Source organism: Galleria mellonella, unplaced genomic scaffold (assembly GCF_026898425.1).
Source record: "Galleria mellonella isolate WM207_F2 unplaced genomic scaffold, CSIRO_AGI_GalMel_v1 utg172, whole genome shotgun sequence".
NCBI lineage: Eukaryota > Metazoa > Arthropoda > Insecta > Lepidoptera > Pyralidae > Galleria > Galleria mellonella.
Window position 1 is genome coordinate 4351512 of NW_026442015.1, and position 17526 is coordinate 4369037.

Consider the following 17526-nt stretch of genomic DNA (forward strand, 5'->3'; position numbering starts at 1 on the left):
ATATGTTTGTATGTTTATTTATTATAAATTGTTATCTCTTAAAATATTTATTTAATATATTTCAATTTTTTTAAATCTGTACACCACCATCTGCTCTCTCTGTTTGGCGTGGTGGTTGACTGGTAGAGAATGCCATCAGGCATTAACTTCGCCCTGTAGACATTTTTCAATGTGTGCAAAAGTATAAATAAATAAATAAATTTTAAAAATATATATATTGTCCATTTAACACCAATTTACTCTACTTCCCTTAATGCCAAGGTCATAGACGTCACCCGGTCGTAGACTTGAATATTTTTTTATATTGTTGCTATAGCAACAGAAACTGTCAAACATACAGTTTTCAAGCGACGTTTCAGGTCAGTATAAGCTCTTGTTTTTTATCTGTTTTTTTTATTCAATATTACCTAAACATAATTGTGTAAATTATTTAATTCCGTATGGATTACAAATTTTTCTCTAATATTGACGTGATAAAAATTGATAACAGTTCGACTTAAACTATGAATAACATAATGTATGTCACAGAGTTTAACATAGTGAATATGGAGACTAGCTTTAAACCAGATTATATTCAAATTTATAATAATTTAAAATTAAGGTATCACCCCATAAAATACCCAAATTTAATTTTGATAAAATTTATTTCGAACCAACACGAATGTAAACCCTATTTATTGGCAAAAGAATCACTAACATCGGTTCTGTTTTCGTACAGTATACACGCTCAAAATATTTTCTTTATAACTAAATTGTTTCTACAAAAAAAATTTTCTTCAATCGTGGCAAAACCAGTTATCTTAATCTGAATACTAAAGTACTGAATCGATTTTGATAAAATTTATATAGGACAAATTTGAAGATATATCCTTTTAAATAAAAAATATTTTTTCAAATCGGTTTAAAACTGGCTAAGTTATAAGGTAACAAACATAAAAAAATATAACCGAATTGAGAACCTCCTTTTTTTTAAGTCGGTTGGAAATAATAGCATGGCCTGAATAAAATTATACCAAATGAAAAAATATATCATTTCATTTCTTCGTGTTTTCTCTGAAAATGCACATTTTCATTTGTAAAATACATAAAAATAGCTTTTACTCTCTTCTTCTTCTTATCTTTAACCTCTTTCTTCCTGCTATAACATATTTAAAAAATATAATTTTATTGTCAGTTAGAGGGCAAGCACCAGCAATAAGCAGACATCATGCCGGAGCTAATAGAGCAAATGTATTGCTCCCAGCAGATTGTCATACCACCTAAGTTTCCGTACATATTGAAGAGGTATTGCAAAGGTAAATCTCAAAAAAGAATATAAAAAACCAAAAAATATTAATAACTTGAAGTATGCCGTAGGTCTGAGTAATTTGGACCTCAAAGGATATTCTTTTAAGTAAAAAATTATATAGGTAGCTCTGTCCTATTCGTGTTTCTATCGTGAAGCAACAACTGAGCTATGCGAGTATGCATGGTTGTATTTCTATTCGAATAACAGTGAAATTACAAGGTACGGAAGCGTAATGTCGTAATCCTCAGGATGCCGATAAATAAGGAGTACCATGAGCAGCACAGTGTAGTCTATGAGAGAGATACCTAAAGTGGGTTCCGCGAAATTATTTACACAGTGAAACAACTTTATTCTTTACATTAAAAATCGGTTTCAACGGGAGGATATGGTAGTGAATTTACAGGGTACACAGGAATAACACCTGAGTCCTCAGCAGTGGCAACGCATTTGAGGTATTATGGGCGAAACAGTATACTCTGTTATATCTATGGTACTGCTCATGTCTATAGGCGACCGTTACCACTTTCCATCAGGTGGGTCATTAGTTTGTTTGCCAATTTAAATTGTATAAAAAAAATTTAAAAGAAACAATAAAGTGTTATACTTTTAAAATAACACTAATAAAAACTTTTGTTCTTGTTTAAATTACAATGTTTTAGATTTGTAATCTTTGATATGGAGTTCCATAAAATGAAAGGTATTTGTGAATTCCGTTCTCTCAAAAGTTTAGGAATCCCTGATCTATGATATTTATGAAACTGTTCATATCTATACGTGACGGTTCCTACTTTCCATCAGGTGAGCCGTCAGCTTATTTGCCATTCTCAACATTATAAAAATAAAACACATTTTATAACATAACAAAATTAGAACGATTCATTTATACTTCCGAATACATAAGCAACGATTTACAAATTCAAAATTCTATCACCAATAAATTTACTTTATTATCACAGCGGCAATAAAAACTCAGCCCTACGACCTTCTCCGCTGGTCGTACGAATACTTCAAGGCACTTGCCGAGCACAGGGAACCGCCCGTGAAGCTGCGGCTCGAGTATCCTGTGTATAGCACTGAAGGTGGCCTTACAAGAGGGTGTCTGAAAGTTTTGGCAAATCAGGTACGTATGCTAGTGAAGCTAAGAACAAAAAAAATGACAAATTGAAAGCTCATCCGATAGAAAGTGTCAACTGTTACTTATCGAGATAGAAAACACTATGATAATTTCGTCGCCTTTGACATGAAATTACCATAGTGTTTGAGTGAGTGTTTTACCATTACGAAATGTATGAGTTGTCACTGCCAACGGACAACTGCCAACTGCCAAGGGATGATGCCATTAATTTGAATTTGAAATTAAATTTAATACCTTACTCCTTCGACACTACACTCATGCCATAGTCTTAATTCATGACGAAAATAAATATTATCTGTTTAAGCAGGTCATACTGTATTGTTTAACATAACTTTCGAGATTTACAAGAAAGTACAAGAAGAATACCGTCCAATCCTCCACATAAAACACATTCCAATAACTTTCACATCATCTTTTCTCAGTTAAGTGGCATGTCCGAAGTCCCGCTGCCAGTCCTGAAAAACGCGTGGCAAGGCTTCTGTCTCGATCCTCATGAGCTGAAGAGAGTGCTGTGCCTCTGCGAAGTATACCTACGGGAGGAGACTGTTCCCTTCTTACACTTCATCGCAGTAGCTGGGGGATTATTGACAAAGGTTAGTACTTAAAGCAGTTATCTTATTTTGCTAAGTCGTAAATATTTATGTGCCTCTGTAGGCAGAACTTAAAATATTTATTTAACAGTTAATATTCCGAATTAAATAGCTGTGTGGTCCTCGCATAAAATAGGCCATACATTCGTTTCTCGTGAGTGTCGTAAGAGACGATTGAGGGATGGCGAGGAATGGGCAACAGCGTCCCTCTTAATCTCTACAGTCTAACTGCGATTGCCAATCTGCCTACCATGCATGACAACTACTGGCAAAATCCCCGAAAAGGAGGCTTATGTTCAGCAGTGGACAGTTAAAGCTTTTATGATGATGATGAAGATTGCGAGCCAAGAGCTACGGTAACCATTAATACTAGATCTGCAGGAACCTCCATTATATAGATTGATAATAATCATATTTTTTTCACATTCTAGAAACTCTCACCAAAAAGAGACTTTGTACAAAAGTCGTCTGTTTGGATACCTATGTCCTAGTCGTGTTTTTACTGTGAAACAGTTATGTTTGCCTGCATGTGTTTAGATTTGAAGGTAGTTTGGTAGGATATGACAGTTAAGTTATTGCGTACATATCATGTCTAATAACATCTCATACATAAAAACATAGTCCTCAAAAATGGCAATGCATGAAAGGTATCACAGTATTATCTATTGTGTCCATATTACTATTCATGTCTAAAGGCAATGGTTGCATTTTTCATCAGGTAGGCTTGTTTGTCATTCTAAGTTATATAAAAATAAACTTTGAAAAGACAAAAAAACTAACGGGTCACCTAATGAAAAGTGTCCATGAGTTATCATTACTGAAAATTCAAGTGTTATGTATACTCTATCACTTCACTGCCATATAAACCATTATAAAGCCATACAAGCATAGCTACATGGGGACAGAAATTGTCTGACCCTTGTTTTTATTACTATGTCCATAACTATACATATAGTTGAGTATATAATGTATCTAACTCAGTGGATTTCTTGGTTTTTATAATCCATAGATTCGATAGGTATCCATCTAACTGATGAACGGCAAACACATTTTATAATACTTTCTCTTTTAGACTCTTACTCACACCATGATCTTACTCTGCGAGACCCTCACCAAAGAACCAGACGGTGGATCAGCTGCGATCCCTGTCAATGAATTCCTCACTATGTACAAGTTTCTCGCCAAAATGGACGCCTCCAAAGACGTGAAATACTTCAACGGATACAAGGAAGGTGAGTTTAATTATTTAATTATACATATTAATTAGTGTAAAGAGAGGTACGTAAAGTTTTTATGACAAAACTTTTCTCATTGATCAATTCCTAAACAATTTGATAACAATTTTTATTGATATGGGTCTTGGATAGTCCCGAAACTAGTTAATAGAAAATCCAATTCAATCTGCAATTAAATCTTCTTTATATCGTACAATTGATTCAAATTTATTGATATTTTGTATGTAAGTTTAGACAATAGATTGTTAATGTGGGCGATAACACCCCCTTGTGGAAGTTTGAGACTTTCAGAGCTGCAATAAATCACTCTTAAAAAATACATGAAAATTATTAAATTTTGAATAAAATGTCTTGTTTAAATACAATTGTGACATTAGCTGTTTCGAATTAGTGATAGAAGAAAATAATTCTAACAAAAATTAAACAAAAAAGGTAAAGTGGAATATAAGGTTAAAAACCTATGGTTTAGATTGTGATATTCATTTTGGAAAAGAGTCCGCCTTTTGTATCATATTTTCTTATGGTGAATAATATTATTAAAATAAATAAAAAAAAAAAACTTTGTTTATAAATCTAAGTAAATAAATATATCATAAATAAATCTAGGTGAAACTCCTCAAATCGAATCATATGTTGAAGAAGAACAAAGCGAGCCTCCAGTCGATGAAGAAAATGATGTGAGTGATACTGACTCTAACAACTTTACTTGAGATTTCAACAATGTTACTGAAATATGAAAATATAAATTTCCAAAAACATATTATAATCTGAAAAACAATTAGTTGGCACTGATTGACACATTACAAGTAGATCTATTTACTTAAAGACAAAGTAGGATAGCTTTATAAAGATCATTAAATCAAAATTCCTATTTTTTAATCCAATCAAATTTCCCCCTATTTCCTAACATTCCAGAGCCTCTCAGACGATTACTGGCAAGACACCAGAGATTTACAGAAGTTAACGCTAATAAACGATCATGTAGCTCGTTCAAGAGGACTCAGTGTAAAACTAAACATGCCTATAGTTGGAAAAATTGAACGATCACCATCTATAGAAAGAGCTGGACAGATTGAGAGAGAAAATTATTTAAGAGAACGCAAAGGTTGTTTCGTTCTATAATAATCATTGATGTACCAAATAAAATTTATTACCATATATAGTAGAGCAGGACGTAATAGCCAAATTGTTAATTTTAACGATCTAGCAGGTTGCTAGATCATTAAAGACTGTAAACGTAGTGAATAAAAAAAATTTGATTAATTATTTTTAAATAATGATTTTGAACCGATGTCAAAAAGAAATCGAATTGATAGACCAAATTCTTTGTGACAATTTTTCAACTGATTTCTATGATTATTCCAGTTTGAATAAAAGTTTAAGTCTCGTGTTAGTCAAATTTGTCGTGATTTTAGTTTTTTTTCTATATATATTCTATATATATATATTCTTTATTGCACTTGTTGCCCTTCCCTCGACTATTAAGTTCTCTTAGCATATGTCAAAAAAGGATAATTAATTTAGCAAAATTTGTTAGACAAAACGATTACTAACAATCTTATACTAATATAAATTACAATAAAATATAATAATTGTAATTAGTTTTTTTATTTAACGAATTCAAAATAAAAAATATTAGAACAATTAATTCGTTTTCAGGTAGAGCTGTAGCAAGTGAAGAAGTTGAAGTTAGTTATTTCTCTATTGTATTGTAACTGCACGGACTTACTAGATTTTTAAGAGAACAATTCTATTTTGCAGCAAAAACTAAAACAATTGAGCGCTGCTAAATTATCTATGCAAAATATTTTAAAAGATGGTTAGTTCTAGAATTATATATAAATGACAAATTTAATACAACACTATAAGCAAACGTCTATATATATGTCATTAGGTGGATGTTTATATCTTTTTTCAAATGTTATGTTATAATTATTCTATTAATATTATAAATGTAAAAGTTTGTAAGAATAGATAGATGTTTGTTACACTTTCATGCAAAAACTATTTAACAGATTTGAATAAAATTTGGTGCTGCAGTAGGTTATATTCCCACTTGGCAGAAAGGATACTTTATATACTGATTCATGTGACCAAAGCCGCGGGGTAATGCTATTTTAAATTACTTTTTTTAAGTCGAAAATAGTTTAAGTCGAACGACTTCTCCCAGATGATATAGTAAGCAACAATCTTTAACTCATATAATAAATAATTTGTTGCTTACTAAAATTGTTATTCTTAAAAAAATTGTTTTTAATTCTGACATCTTTGCATATTTACAATCTAACAAATATCTTTCAAAACTAGATGCCAAACCCAAAGAAGAGAAAGTAATTGACAAGAAAAAAGAGGACATAGAAATCTTTGTATACGACGAAGACGATAATCTGATACCTCATGAATTTTATGGTTACATTCAATTTTTATCAATACATTTTTGTTTATTTACTGTATTTAAAACACTTTTTTACCTTCCATGTTGAAAGAGAATAATGTAGGTTTTGGGAGATATCTAATCTGACTTGAAATTGCACATATATGGTCTAAATAAAAAGACAAAACTACAAAATAGTGTTCTTATCTTTTTTTATAACATAGACGGCAAACAAGCTTGCAGTTCATCTTATGGTAAGTGTTTACCGCCTCCCATGAGGACCCGCAACAGCGGAAAAACTAATAGGTGTACTGCGGGCCTTTTAAAAAGCAATATACTCTTTTCTAGAACGTTACGATGTTATATCGATTCGGAAATATTGCTGCTGGAAATTGATTCAGAAAAATTATGAAAGTAAATAAAATGAGTCTCTCTGCTTATCTGACTCTGTGATGAAGATATATTTTCACTTTAACTGTTTCCCCATTTGATTCACATACAAAATTATTAAATATACCATACGCTTAGCGCCTGATATTTTTTTTATCGGTATTATTTATAATTTTTTTTTTAATAATTTGGAAAAAAATGAGTAGTCATTTTATTACAATGTACTTTAGACGAAAGTTATAGTTAGAACAAGTTTTTGAAATAATTAACATCATCCTAATATTGTACATAGCAAATGTTGGTACTTCTAAATTTTTAAATGTATATGTCAAATTTTACTTGCAATATTTTTCAAAAAGATGAAAATAAAATTGGTGGACCGGAAGAAGTAGAAAATGTATTAGAAGAAGAAATGCCGGAACCTACTGCCGATGATCTACTTATTAAAGATGATGATATTAAACAGGAGAAAGAAAATAGTATGGCAGTGAAGACAGCTGAATATGTAACGAAAGTAACTAATGCAATTTTAAATTGATTTTTATCTAGAAGTACTACTTACATATTCTCGATTCTCTTAAATACTTTATGTTGATTTATATTAACTTGAGTGCCGGTGAGAGAAGTTGGTACTTTTATACGAATGTTTATTAAAATTATTAAAAAAAATTGTAAAATTTAAATTCGAAACTTTGTCGGATGGAAAATGATTCCAAACAAAACATTTTTTTCCTTTACTTTCATTGAATTACAATAATTTTCTTAAAATCCTGTTCAAGGACTAAAATTATTCTTATACGTTAATAAAATTCAGCAATGCATAACCCTATGATTCCATAAAATATGTGATTATGATTTATCTCTTTCTACTCTGTGATACTCAATCACTTCCTTCCTACTTTAGGCCTATTGTCAGCGAGCAGAACGTCTTGAAGATCTGGAACAGACCTTTGATGATATTGCAGCTATAGTTGATAAATTCAAGTCTGCTAATTATGACCTGGGTTAGAAAGACTACGTGTCTCTTTTTTTAAATATAAAGAACATAATAGTAGGCGTAAATAGACTTTTATATTATTTTCCATTGAGTAAAAGTTGAGAAAATCTATGCAGGGAACCATTACTAGGCATGGGCATTTCCATGAATGCATGGTAATACAGGAACTAAATTTGATTCATCATTTCCAGGTATGGTAGCCGGGCGTCAGATGTCGACTACTAGCGGTGAATTTATCGTTCAACATATTGAAAATGAGATTATGTCGTATATCGATCAACAAATCGCTATATTACCTGATCCAGATTTAAAGAAAAAAAAGGTATCTCTATAAATTGTACTTTCTCATTCAGTAACAGCAATATTTATAATAGTGCATGAAAAACTTACTACACTTGAACATATACTTGCTTTGTCCACATTCATAATTTGTCGTATCAGTTTGAGGTCTTTGATAATTATCAAAAATTACAAATTAATCAAAAATTTATTAATTAATTTTGCAAATATCATCAGAATGTAAAATTTTGTAAACTAGTGTAATGTATGACGTAATTACAAGTACTATTATAAACCTACTAGATTCCAATATTCAATTATTATTTTTCTAATATACATATTTTTATAAAATGTACCCTGTCCCATTCGTGTTTCAACCATGAAGCAGTTGTGTTTGCATGGCAGTGTTTCGGTTTGACGGTTGGGATATGGCGTGAATTTACTGGGTACAGAGGAATAACACCTGAGTCCTCAGAAATGGCAACGCATGGGGGGTATCATGGGCGAAACAGTATACTCTGTTATGTTCATGGTACTGCTCATGTCTATAGGCGACGGTTACTACTTTCCATCAGGTGGACCGTCAGCTTGTTTGCTATTCTAAGTAGAATAAAAAAAATTTACAAATTCCTCTTCATCAAAAAATAGCTTAGGCGAAATCACTTGCAGCAACAACACCATCCATTGGTCTCGCCCTTTCCCGTAAATTTCTTTATAAAACTAAAATTTATTCTTTGAAACATCTTAGATACGAATTTTATTCGAATTTAGGCAATAAAGAGTATTTGTTATTATTTTTAAAACAACGATATTTTCATAATTTTATGAAGTTCCCATTATTTATAGGCTAAACCAGATGAAGAGGCTATGATCCGGGACATTGTAGATACATTCATTGACGAGAACATGGACATTATTGTGCCTGAAGTGGAGGAGATTGAAGAGGAGGAGCATCCTATTCCTGAAGTAAGATAATTAATAAACCTTTTTTTGAATACCTACAACATTGGACACTATTTAAAAAAAAACCGTGTCAATACAATAACAAAATCCGACAACGCACGAGCAACTCCCCTCGTCTTAAAAGTGTTGTTATCAGGTATATCGTCTGCTCGTTTGTCAAAAAAACCTTTAAAATATTATAATATTTCTCTTATAAATAAAATCTCGCTGCTAACTTCTATAGGGATAAAGGTATTTCACGAAACTTGGTTTAAATAAAAATGAGCGAAAATATAATACAATGAATTCTAATTGCCTGCACTCAGTTAACAGTAAGTAAGGATTACCAGCATCTGAATTTTTTCCATGCAACTTAGAATAACAAGCAAGTCGACTGCCGTATTGATGGGAAGTATTAATCGTCGCCTTTAGACATGAACAGTACCATAAATACATACAATATAGGACTATAATCAGGGTATACTGTTCCGCCCATGTTATCCTTACGCGTAAAGATATAAATAAATATAAAATATTATAAAGATGTAAAGATTGCTACTCTATACTTTATCCATCTAGATTGTATTGTATTATATTTACACTCATCTTTATTTTTCGAGTTTCATTAAAAAGCCTTATACCTGCAGAAGTCAACAGCGAAATCTTAACCTATGTTCAAATTTAATATCAAGAAAAAATCAATGGAATGGCAAAAATCAATATTTTATGTCTCTCAAGTCTATCACAACTTTCCATCATCCTTGTTTGCCATTCTGTTATATAAAAAAAAACAATATTTTAAAATAATCTTGTAAAATAATCTTGAAAAAATACCTTACAGATGACATTAGTTCATGCAGTACCCGGTATTGGAGCACCAGTAGAAGAAGAGATAATGAAAGAATTCATGGATTACGCCCTCGAGGTGTGCAAAGTACAAGCCGATGTGTTCATGCCAAGAAATATCAGACATTTCTTATGTCCACCTCTTGAGAAGTAAGCAGTAAACTCAACACTTTTCTACCTAGTGATGTGCCAAGTTGTCTTTTTATGTTTTCATGATATTTACGTACTCGTCAGAAAAAGAATCGAATCCTGACTCAAGTTACTCGATTAATAAAGTCTTTTTTTAATAATTGTAATCATATAGTACTTTGCCATTTATTTTCAGATACGAAGAATACAAATCTGAGAAAAGTACAAAAGAAGAAGAGGTGCCCACTGGTGGCGTCATCACTGATTAAATAAAAACAACAAAGATAAATAATAATATTAATATTTAGTATTATTAGCATGTATTAGATATTTTTGCACAGTTCTACTTTAGATTTACTAATAAATTACAATATATCAAATCTCTTATTATTGTTTTTTGTAATAATACCAGATTTTATCTGCGAGTTTGAAGTCAAAATTATATGGTAATCCCGCCTGCGTCAACGGTATACGCTGGTAAGATACCAGTAAGCAGAGGGAGATTTTGTACACAAAGTCGATTGCTTGGGCACGTCTGTCCCATTCGTGTTTCTACCGTGAAGCAGTTGTGTTTGCATGGCTGTGTTTCGGTTTTAAGTGTGGGATATGGCGTGAATTTACTGGGTACAGAGGAATAACACCTGAGTACTCAGAAATGGCAAAGCATAGGGGGTATCATGGGCGAAACAGTATACTCTGTTATGTCCACGGTCCACTGCTCATGTCTATAGGCGACGGTTACCACTTTTCATCAGGTGGGCCGTCAGCTTGTTTGCCATTCTAAGTTGTATAAAAAAAAAAAAAACAATAATAGGTGAGAATGAAAGCAGGTCAGTTGGCCTATCTTAACGAATTCACTAAGTATTACCTAACCACGATAGATTCCAGGAGGAACCACACGGAGGTCGACTTCTCATTATTCTCATTAATGCTAGCAATGGTGACTAACATACCCATAACTAACAATCTCTTCCTCCCATAGTTTTAATGTTAGATTGTTTGTATATATGAAACTATTTTACTTTCTTATCTCCCTGCTTTTTAGCTAATATATATTCTAACCTCAAATAATAGCTGAGAGTCAAAAAATACTGATACGTACTCCTACATACGTATCCATCACGCCTGTCCCCCATTAGGGTAAACAGAACCAATGGAATGCTGAATGCTCCGATTCAAACGGACCTCTCTCGCACATTCATCAATCTATTCGTACACGCTCGCCGGTTACTGATACTTTAATTTAGTCCTTCTTTAACACGTCGCCTATTTGGTTGTCCATGAGTGCATACGTCCGTTTATAGCGGTCCCTATTGACATTTTCATTCGTTCGTGCTCGATAAATCTCTCGTAAGTCTTCTTTCTTCAATTCTCTCTAAATGACCAAATGAACATAATATTCCCTTTTCCATTTTTGTCACCACTTCTTTTACTCCACACTTCTCTCCGATCACACTATTTGTTACAGATAATGCTATATTTTTTATTATTTATCAAAGAGGATTTTGCCAAAGGATTCTTTAATGAAACATCTCAAACTTTACATCTTTTTTATTTTAATATATGGAATAATAAATTAACCCCCATGTATATACCGAACTATCACCAGACACGTTGGCTGTCTGCGGACCATCACCGCCCCAGTTTAGCTGGTCCTATTTTAGTAACTTATACAATTTATTTTACAAACGTAACTTTTATCAAACATTTATGGATTTGAAAGTAGTTGTAAAAAAAAAAACAGAAAATTTCTTCCTCTCTTTAAAATTGATTAACGTCTTTAGAATTACATTTAGAAAAAGCAAATTATATTATCAACTTTAACTGAATGCAAAAAGTACCCAATTTGCAAAAGAATAGTCTATATAGTTCATACTATTAAAAAAAAAACACTCTTCCACAAATTGTTATAATAAATATCTGATCAGCTTCACCGTTCAAGGTATTTTTAATTTCTATATAGTTTAGCTGTTTGTTACATTTTGCAGTAAATCTGGCTTCAGGCCCATTTCTTACAGGTTAGACAAAGGGATAATCTACTGGACTGATTTATACTAATTTGTCAATTATTAGGACATATTGTAATACATTATTCTAATATTGTCAAGACCAGCTAAACAGGAACGGGGACTACAAACTTTGAGCATTTGTCAACCATCTCTAAATATTTTAACATTCCATCAAGTTTATGGATTTCAATACCATAATCAAAACCGTTCGCATCTAAGCAAAAAAAAATTATATTAAAGCATTTTCCCGCGGTTTCAGAACGAGCGTTTGGCGCCATTTCAATGTAGCTGTCAAAATATTAGGTAAGTGTAAAAAAAAAAAACTTTTATTGAATATTTTTTTAATTAATAATATTTACCTATGTTTCTAATATTAATATTGAAATGTCTACGGTTTATTTATAATAGAAATTGCAAAATCGGATCAAATCCATAATTTTTTTCGCTGTTACGTTCGTTCAGAAACCGTTTAAAAATCTTACCACCACTCCGAATAACTACATACATATTACAGTGAAAACAATTTAAAATAGTTTCGCATCAATGTATTTGGATTTAACTTTGGATAACTAAATTCTATATACACAATAATATAAATAATGCCGCGCGAACATTTTCTCATTACCAAACAATATCTTTATTACAAAAGCATTCATGAACGCAAAATCTTTACAAGCTCACTAAAATAACATCAAGACTCGTTTCTGTTCAAAATGTACATATATCGAATTATATACTTACAAGCAAAAACAATATTTCACAAATATCTTTTGATGTCGACATAATTTATTTTGTAACATAATCCTCAATTGTTCTGGACTATTTGTATTGTATCCCGATAACTTCTATGGTATTAGGGAAGTAATCAAATATCTAATAAACATAATTGTTTATTGCAAAAGTATTTTATAAAACACCTATTAGCATTACATTATAATACCTATTATTGATACAAAACTTTATAGCCCAGAATAATTCCTAACCAGTTAATACCGTAACAAAACTAAACTAAGACAAACAGTAGGGATTTTCAAAGTTGGACAATCTAACTGTAGTGGTCGACATCTAAGCAATAAATCTAAAAAAAACACAACGCGTCACGTGACCAGGCTTTATACAACAGAATTAACTAGGTTGAAATTGGTACAATGATTTCAAATCTAACTGCAAATATACTTACAAATAAAAAAATTAACTTTACTATATACATCCAAGACGCATAGACTCGGTTTTTGATTTACAATACAGACCATAATCTCCATTGACAAGATTCTTGTACTAAACAACAATACTATTACGTATTCAATACAATCCTATAAACATATTACGATTTGACCATTTCGTAGGCCATTAGTTTGACCATTTGAATGGCCGTATAAAGTACAATTGAAAATACTACTTAATAAATTTAATCACACAACCCTATCCTTGGATATTGTCTATGGAGGTAGTGGTGTACATTCAGTGAATGCAATAATGGAGAATTACATTAATTTAATATTTCAATAAATATTTATCGTGAAAATAAATAGAAACATAAATAAGTAAATAAATATGACACTAAGGGCTCAATCTATGATATTTTATTTAAATCACGTCCAACTTTGTAAATCCCTCATCAAACACATTGATCGAGAATGTAAGAGCGAAAGCCTGCATTAGACTTAAATATTAAGAGAAATGCTAACACTTAAATAACACATTGTATAAACTTAGGCATTACTTAACAAGTAAAACTTACGTATTGTAGGATATAATCGTTAAGCAATTTGGTAGACATCGGAGAACTTGTAAAAGGCGAGCCACAAAACTATAGAAACAACAATATTTCGGCACTTCGATATATCTAAGTCATTATTCCTTTTAATTTTACTATTATGTCTAATGAATTGCATTATGAACTCGACTGTGATGAAATTTATTATTGGTTACAATTAGATCATTGATTAATTTATCAATAGTTCGTGCAGTTTTCATTACTCATTTGTTTAATTTCATCTTCGAACTAGTGTTTTGCTTCATTTTGTTTTATTATCATTTCACATAATTTATGAATTCATAGTTCAATTCATTACATCGAAAAGTAGCCAAAAATATCACAAAATTCAAATAAATTTAATAACAAAACTTAAATAGTTATTCTAGGGAAGCGTATTATTTGGAAATTTGCTCTGCATCTTCATAACAAGTAGGTAATAGAGGTACACGTTTATTATTAAAGACGTTATTATTACTGTGTGTCCTATTCTCTCTTCACTAAGGTATTTTATCTCTCTTTACTCTAAGTTTGAACACCCATACGCTTTTTCGTTGAATATTGGTAATAAATTATTGTAACCATATATCGGTGCAAACGCTCTGTATTATCATTATAAGCTTTTGATTAATTGTAACCTAGCCTACAATTTCATACATTTTCTAGCGACTGATAATATTCGGCACATAAGCAAGTGTGCAGTTTCAATTTATAAGGTAGCCAGTTAAAATTATGTGTTTATACAATGAATTTTCAAATTGGCAAAATGTCCTCACAATGTAAACAGTAATAAACTTCATTTTGCCAATTCGAGTCCTTTCCATCGGCCAAACATGAGAGAGCAACGCTTGAATGGCTGAAGTGATATTTATAATTTTATAATACGTATGAATTCGCATTTTTTTTGCAGAAAACCAATAATTGCGTTTTATATATCTTATAATTTGAAAATATAATACTTTCATAAACGTCACAATTCATAATGCAAATAAATTAGTGTACAAAATTATATTATAAAAAAATCATCCATTATCAGCAAAGCACTTGATAATTTTAATAAATATCAATCATTAATGAAAATGCATAAACAAGTGTGAGAAATGAATTTATCATTCCAAATAAACATCTAATTTAATATATCACTTTAAAAGTTTAACATAGACAATAAATTTTAATATCAAATGACACCACTGAAACTTGTAAAAAATTCATACTTCTGTTTTATTGTGTATTTTATCAAACTATATTTAGAACAATAAGAGAAATTAGTATCAAGTAACATGGAAAAGATTGTCTTCGACAATTTAAGTAAACCGATCAATAATACCAGCTATTTAGAATAGCTGTAAAAGGACAAGACCTAAGGAAGATTTAGTTTGGAATTAAGCGTCATTACAAATGAGGTTACCGTAATAATTCGATGTTAAAAATAATTATTTGAAATGCTTTAACTGCAGATTTAAATCAAAGCTTTATTTCTGGTAATTATAATACAATGTCTTTTACTTTCACAATTGAAATGAAAGATTTATGAAATAGCAATTCTGTTTTCTTTTTTTTTTTAAATAAAAGTTTTCCAACAATTACATAAAATATTTGATGCAATATTGTATTATTATTTACGCTATTGGATTAGTTTCCTGTTGAGCTTATGCAAATTGTACTTGTCAACGTTTGTTTTTGGGAACTTATTTACACTAATCACTATTAGTGTTGAAATTTATTTTGAGGTTTTTTTTTAATTTTATTATTATGTCTAGATCAGAGCGTTGCATTTGACATTACGCGCACCTACATCTTTACATTAATCTTTAACGGGACAAAATCGAGTAAAACTACAAACCTAGCCACTAACGAACCGCCCACACCTTTCTATATTTCATTAATTATTATTATTATTTCATTTAAAATAATTTTGCTAATAACCGTTTCTTTAACAATTGTATTTGAGACTTTATATTTTACATGGGTTGCCTATATTATGAATAGATTAAGTATGGAATAATTCCTGACTAGTACATTCGGGTATTTGAGATTCCGAATTTTGCAATTCGGAAATTTTTTGCAATGGAAATAAGGCTTAATTTTTTCAATGGCTTAGCTGTAGTTTGGACATTATTCTACCACGAATTTGCATGATTTTGGAGACGAAAAACATTTCTATTAAATACACGAAACATACTGTACGCTCCTTATGGTGAAACAGCATCGTAACATTAGATTGAGGCATGGTATGTTGATCAATATTCCAAAATGATATTTAGTTAATTTAACACATAGAAATCATAAAGACATTCATTCGAAATGTGAATGAAAAATCCTCAGTTCTATTGTGTGGAAGCGTACAGTAAACTATATGTAAACGAAATAAGAATATTGTTGTACAATTTTACAATAATATTGTACAAAGACAATTGTAACTTTAAGAGACCATTGAGCTGCCATAGGTACAAAACCATTTGAAATTACAAATTACTTACAATAACTCGTAACAGAAATATATTGCTTAGCGTTTGGGAATCGAAAATGTAATCATGTATGATAGAACAAATTTCAAAATACAATATCATACACTACGTGGCATAAAATTAATTAATCGTTCAATTGATAATTTGTACGTAACCGTTAAGATTCTGATTTGAATTACCCACGATCCTTAAATCGGTTGAACACTCAAGACTTACTTGATTCAGAATCATTTTCATCTCAATCAATCAGTTGGCTGCGTCTCGTAATATATGAATAACTATCTATGCATACTGTATTCATATCACACATGATTATAGAGGAAGCAAAATACAACAGCTCCTGAAGCTTAAATATTGAAGAGAAAATATTCCTAACATATTTATTTGCCGTTGTGATCTTAACTATTGGTGTCAGATTTGACATGTGGCGTCCGCCATTTTGTAACAAACGTCAACGAAACGTCAGTTGTCTGCAGAAGCGTTTCTAACTGATTGAAATGAGCGATGTTGAGTTGATTGCGCGACATCAGGCGATGGCTAAAAGGCGGATTGCACGAGTTATGAACTCTAGTATGCGTCTCCATATAGAACGTAATGCATTGGATGGCGCGAACAAAAATCTCCAAAGAAAGAACACAGTGGCCACTTGAGTTAGAATGTGGACTATATGTAACCTGAAAAAAAGAAACACAATAAATTATATATATAACAAATAATTATATATCTAAAACATAAGTACTCTCGCTCAATCATGACTCTACAATATTTGATCTTCTTTAAATCGATTTAGTAATGTACTAGCTTTTATATCCGTCTTCGTCTGAGTGACCGGGATATGGTTCATTGACCAGTATATTAAAAATAATATAATATTAGTCACCATTAGGTGACTAATACAAAATTAGTCAATTTCTTATAGCAGCGTAGAGAAATGTTAGTTAATTTATCCAACCCTTTTTATTTTAAATCTAAGACAAAAGAATTCCTTATGATTTCACTAACTTTTACCTGCAACTTCGTCCGCATGACTAGAATTATACACTAAATTTCATTATAATTGGATGAGTTCTTAAACTTCCAAGAAACAA

General features: G+C 31.1%; 2 protein-coding genes across 5 annotated transcripts in view; one reads left to right on the forward strand and one right to left on the reverse strand.

Moving 5' to 3' along the window:
- Positions 1–340: 340 nt before the first annotated feature.
- On the forward strand, positions 341–10592 carry LOC113514794 (ropporin-1-like protein). Of its 2 annotated transcripts, XM_052893016.1 has the most exons (9): positions 341–359; positions 1175–1295; positions 2245–2408; positions 2846–3016; positions 4086–4245; positions 8201–8331; positions 9135–9254; positions 10072–10226; positions 10402–10592. In XM_052893016.1, exons 2-9 carry the CDS (start codon positions 1208–1210, stop codon positions 10472–10474), a joined length of 1062 nt encoding a protein of 353 aa, XP_052748976.1. In that variant the 5' UTR covers positions 341–359; positions 1175–1207; the 3' UTR covers positions 10475–10592. The 2 variants fall into 2 exon arrangements, with proteins under 2 accessions (XP_052748976.1, XP_052748977.1); XM_052893017.1 differs by lacking the exons at positions 8201–8331; positions 9135–9254; positions 10072–10226; positions 10402–10592 and adding exons at positions 4855–4925; positions 5164–5572.
- A 1149-nt stretch (positions 10593–11741) lies between these two features.
- The window catches only part of LOC113509269 (putative fatty acyl-CoA reductase CG5065), a 50028-nt gene continuing 44243 nt past the window's right edge, over positions 11742–17526 (reverse strand). For all 3 annotated transcript variants that reach the window (XM_052893014.1, XM_052893013.1, XM_052893015.1), the window contains exon 12: positions 11742–17112. In XM_052893014.1, coding sequence (XP_052748974.1) covers positions 16965–17112 — 148 coding nt within the window. In that variant the 3' untranslated portion in view covers positions 11742–16964. The remainder of the gene's footprint in view (positions 17113–17526) is intronic.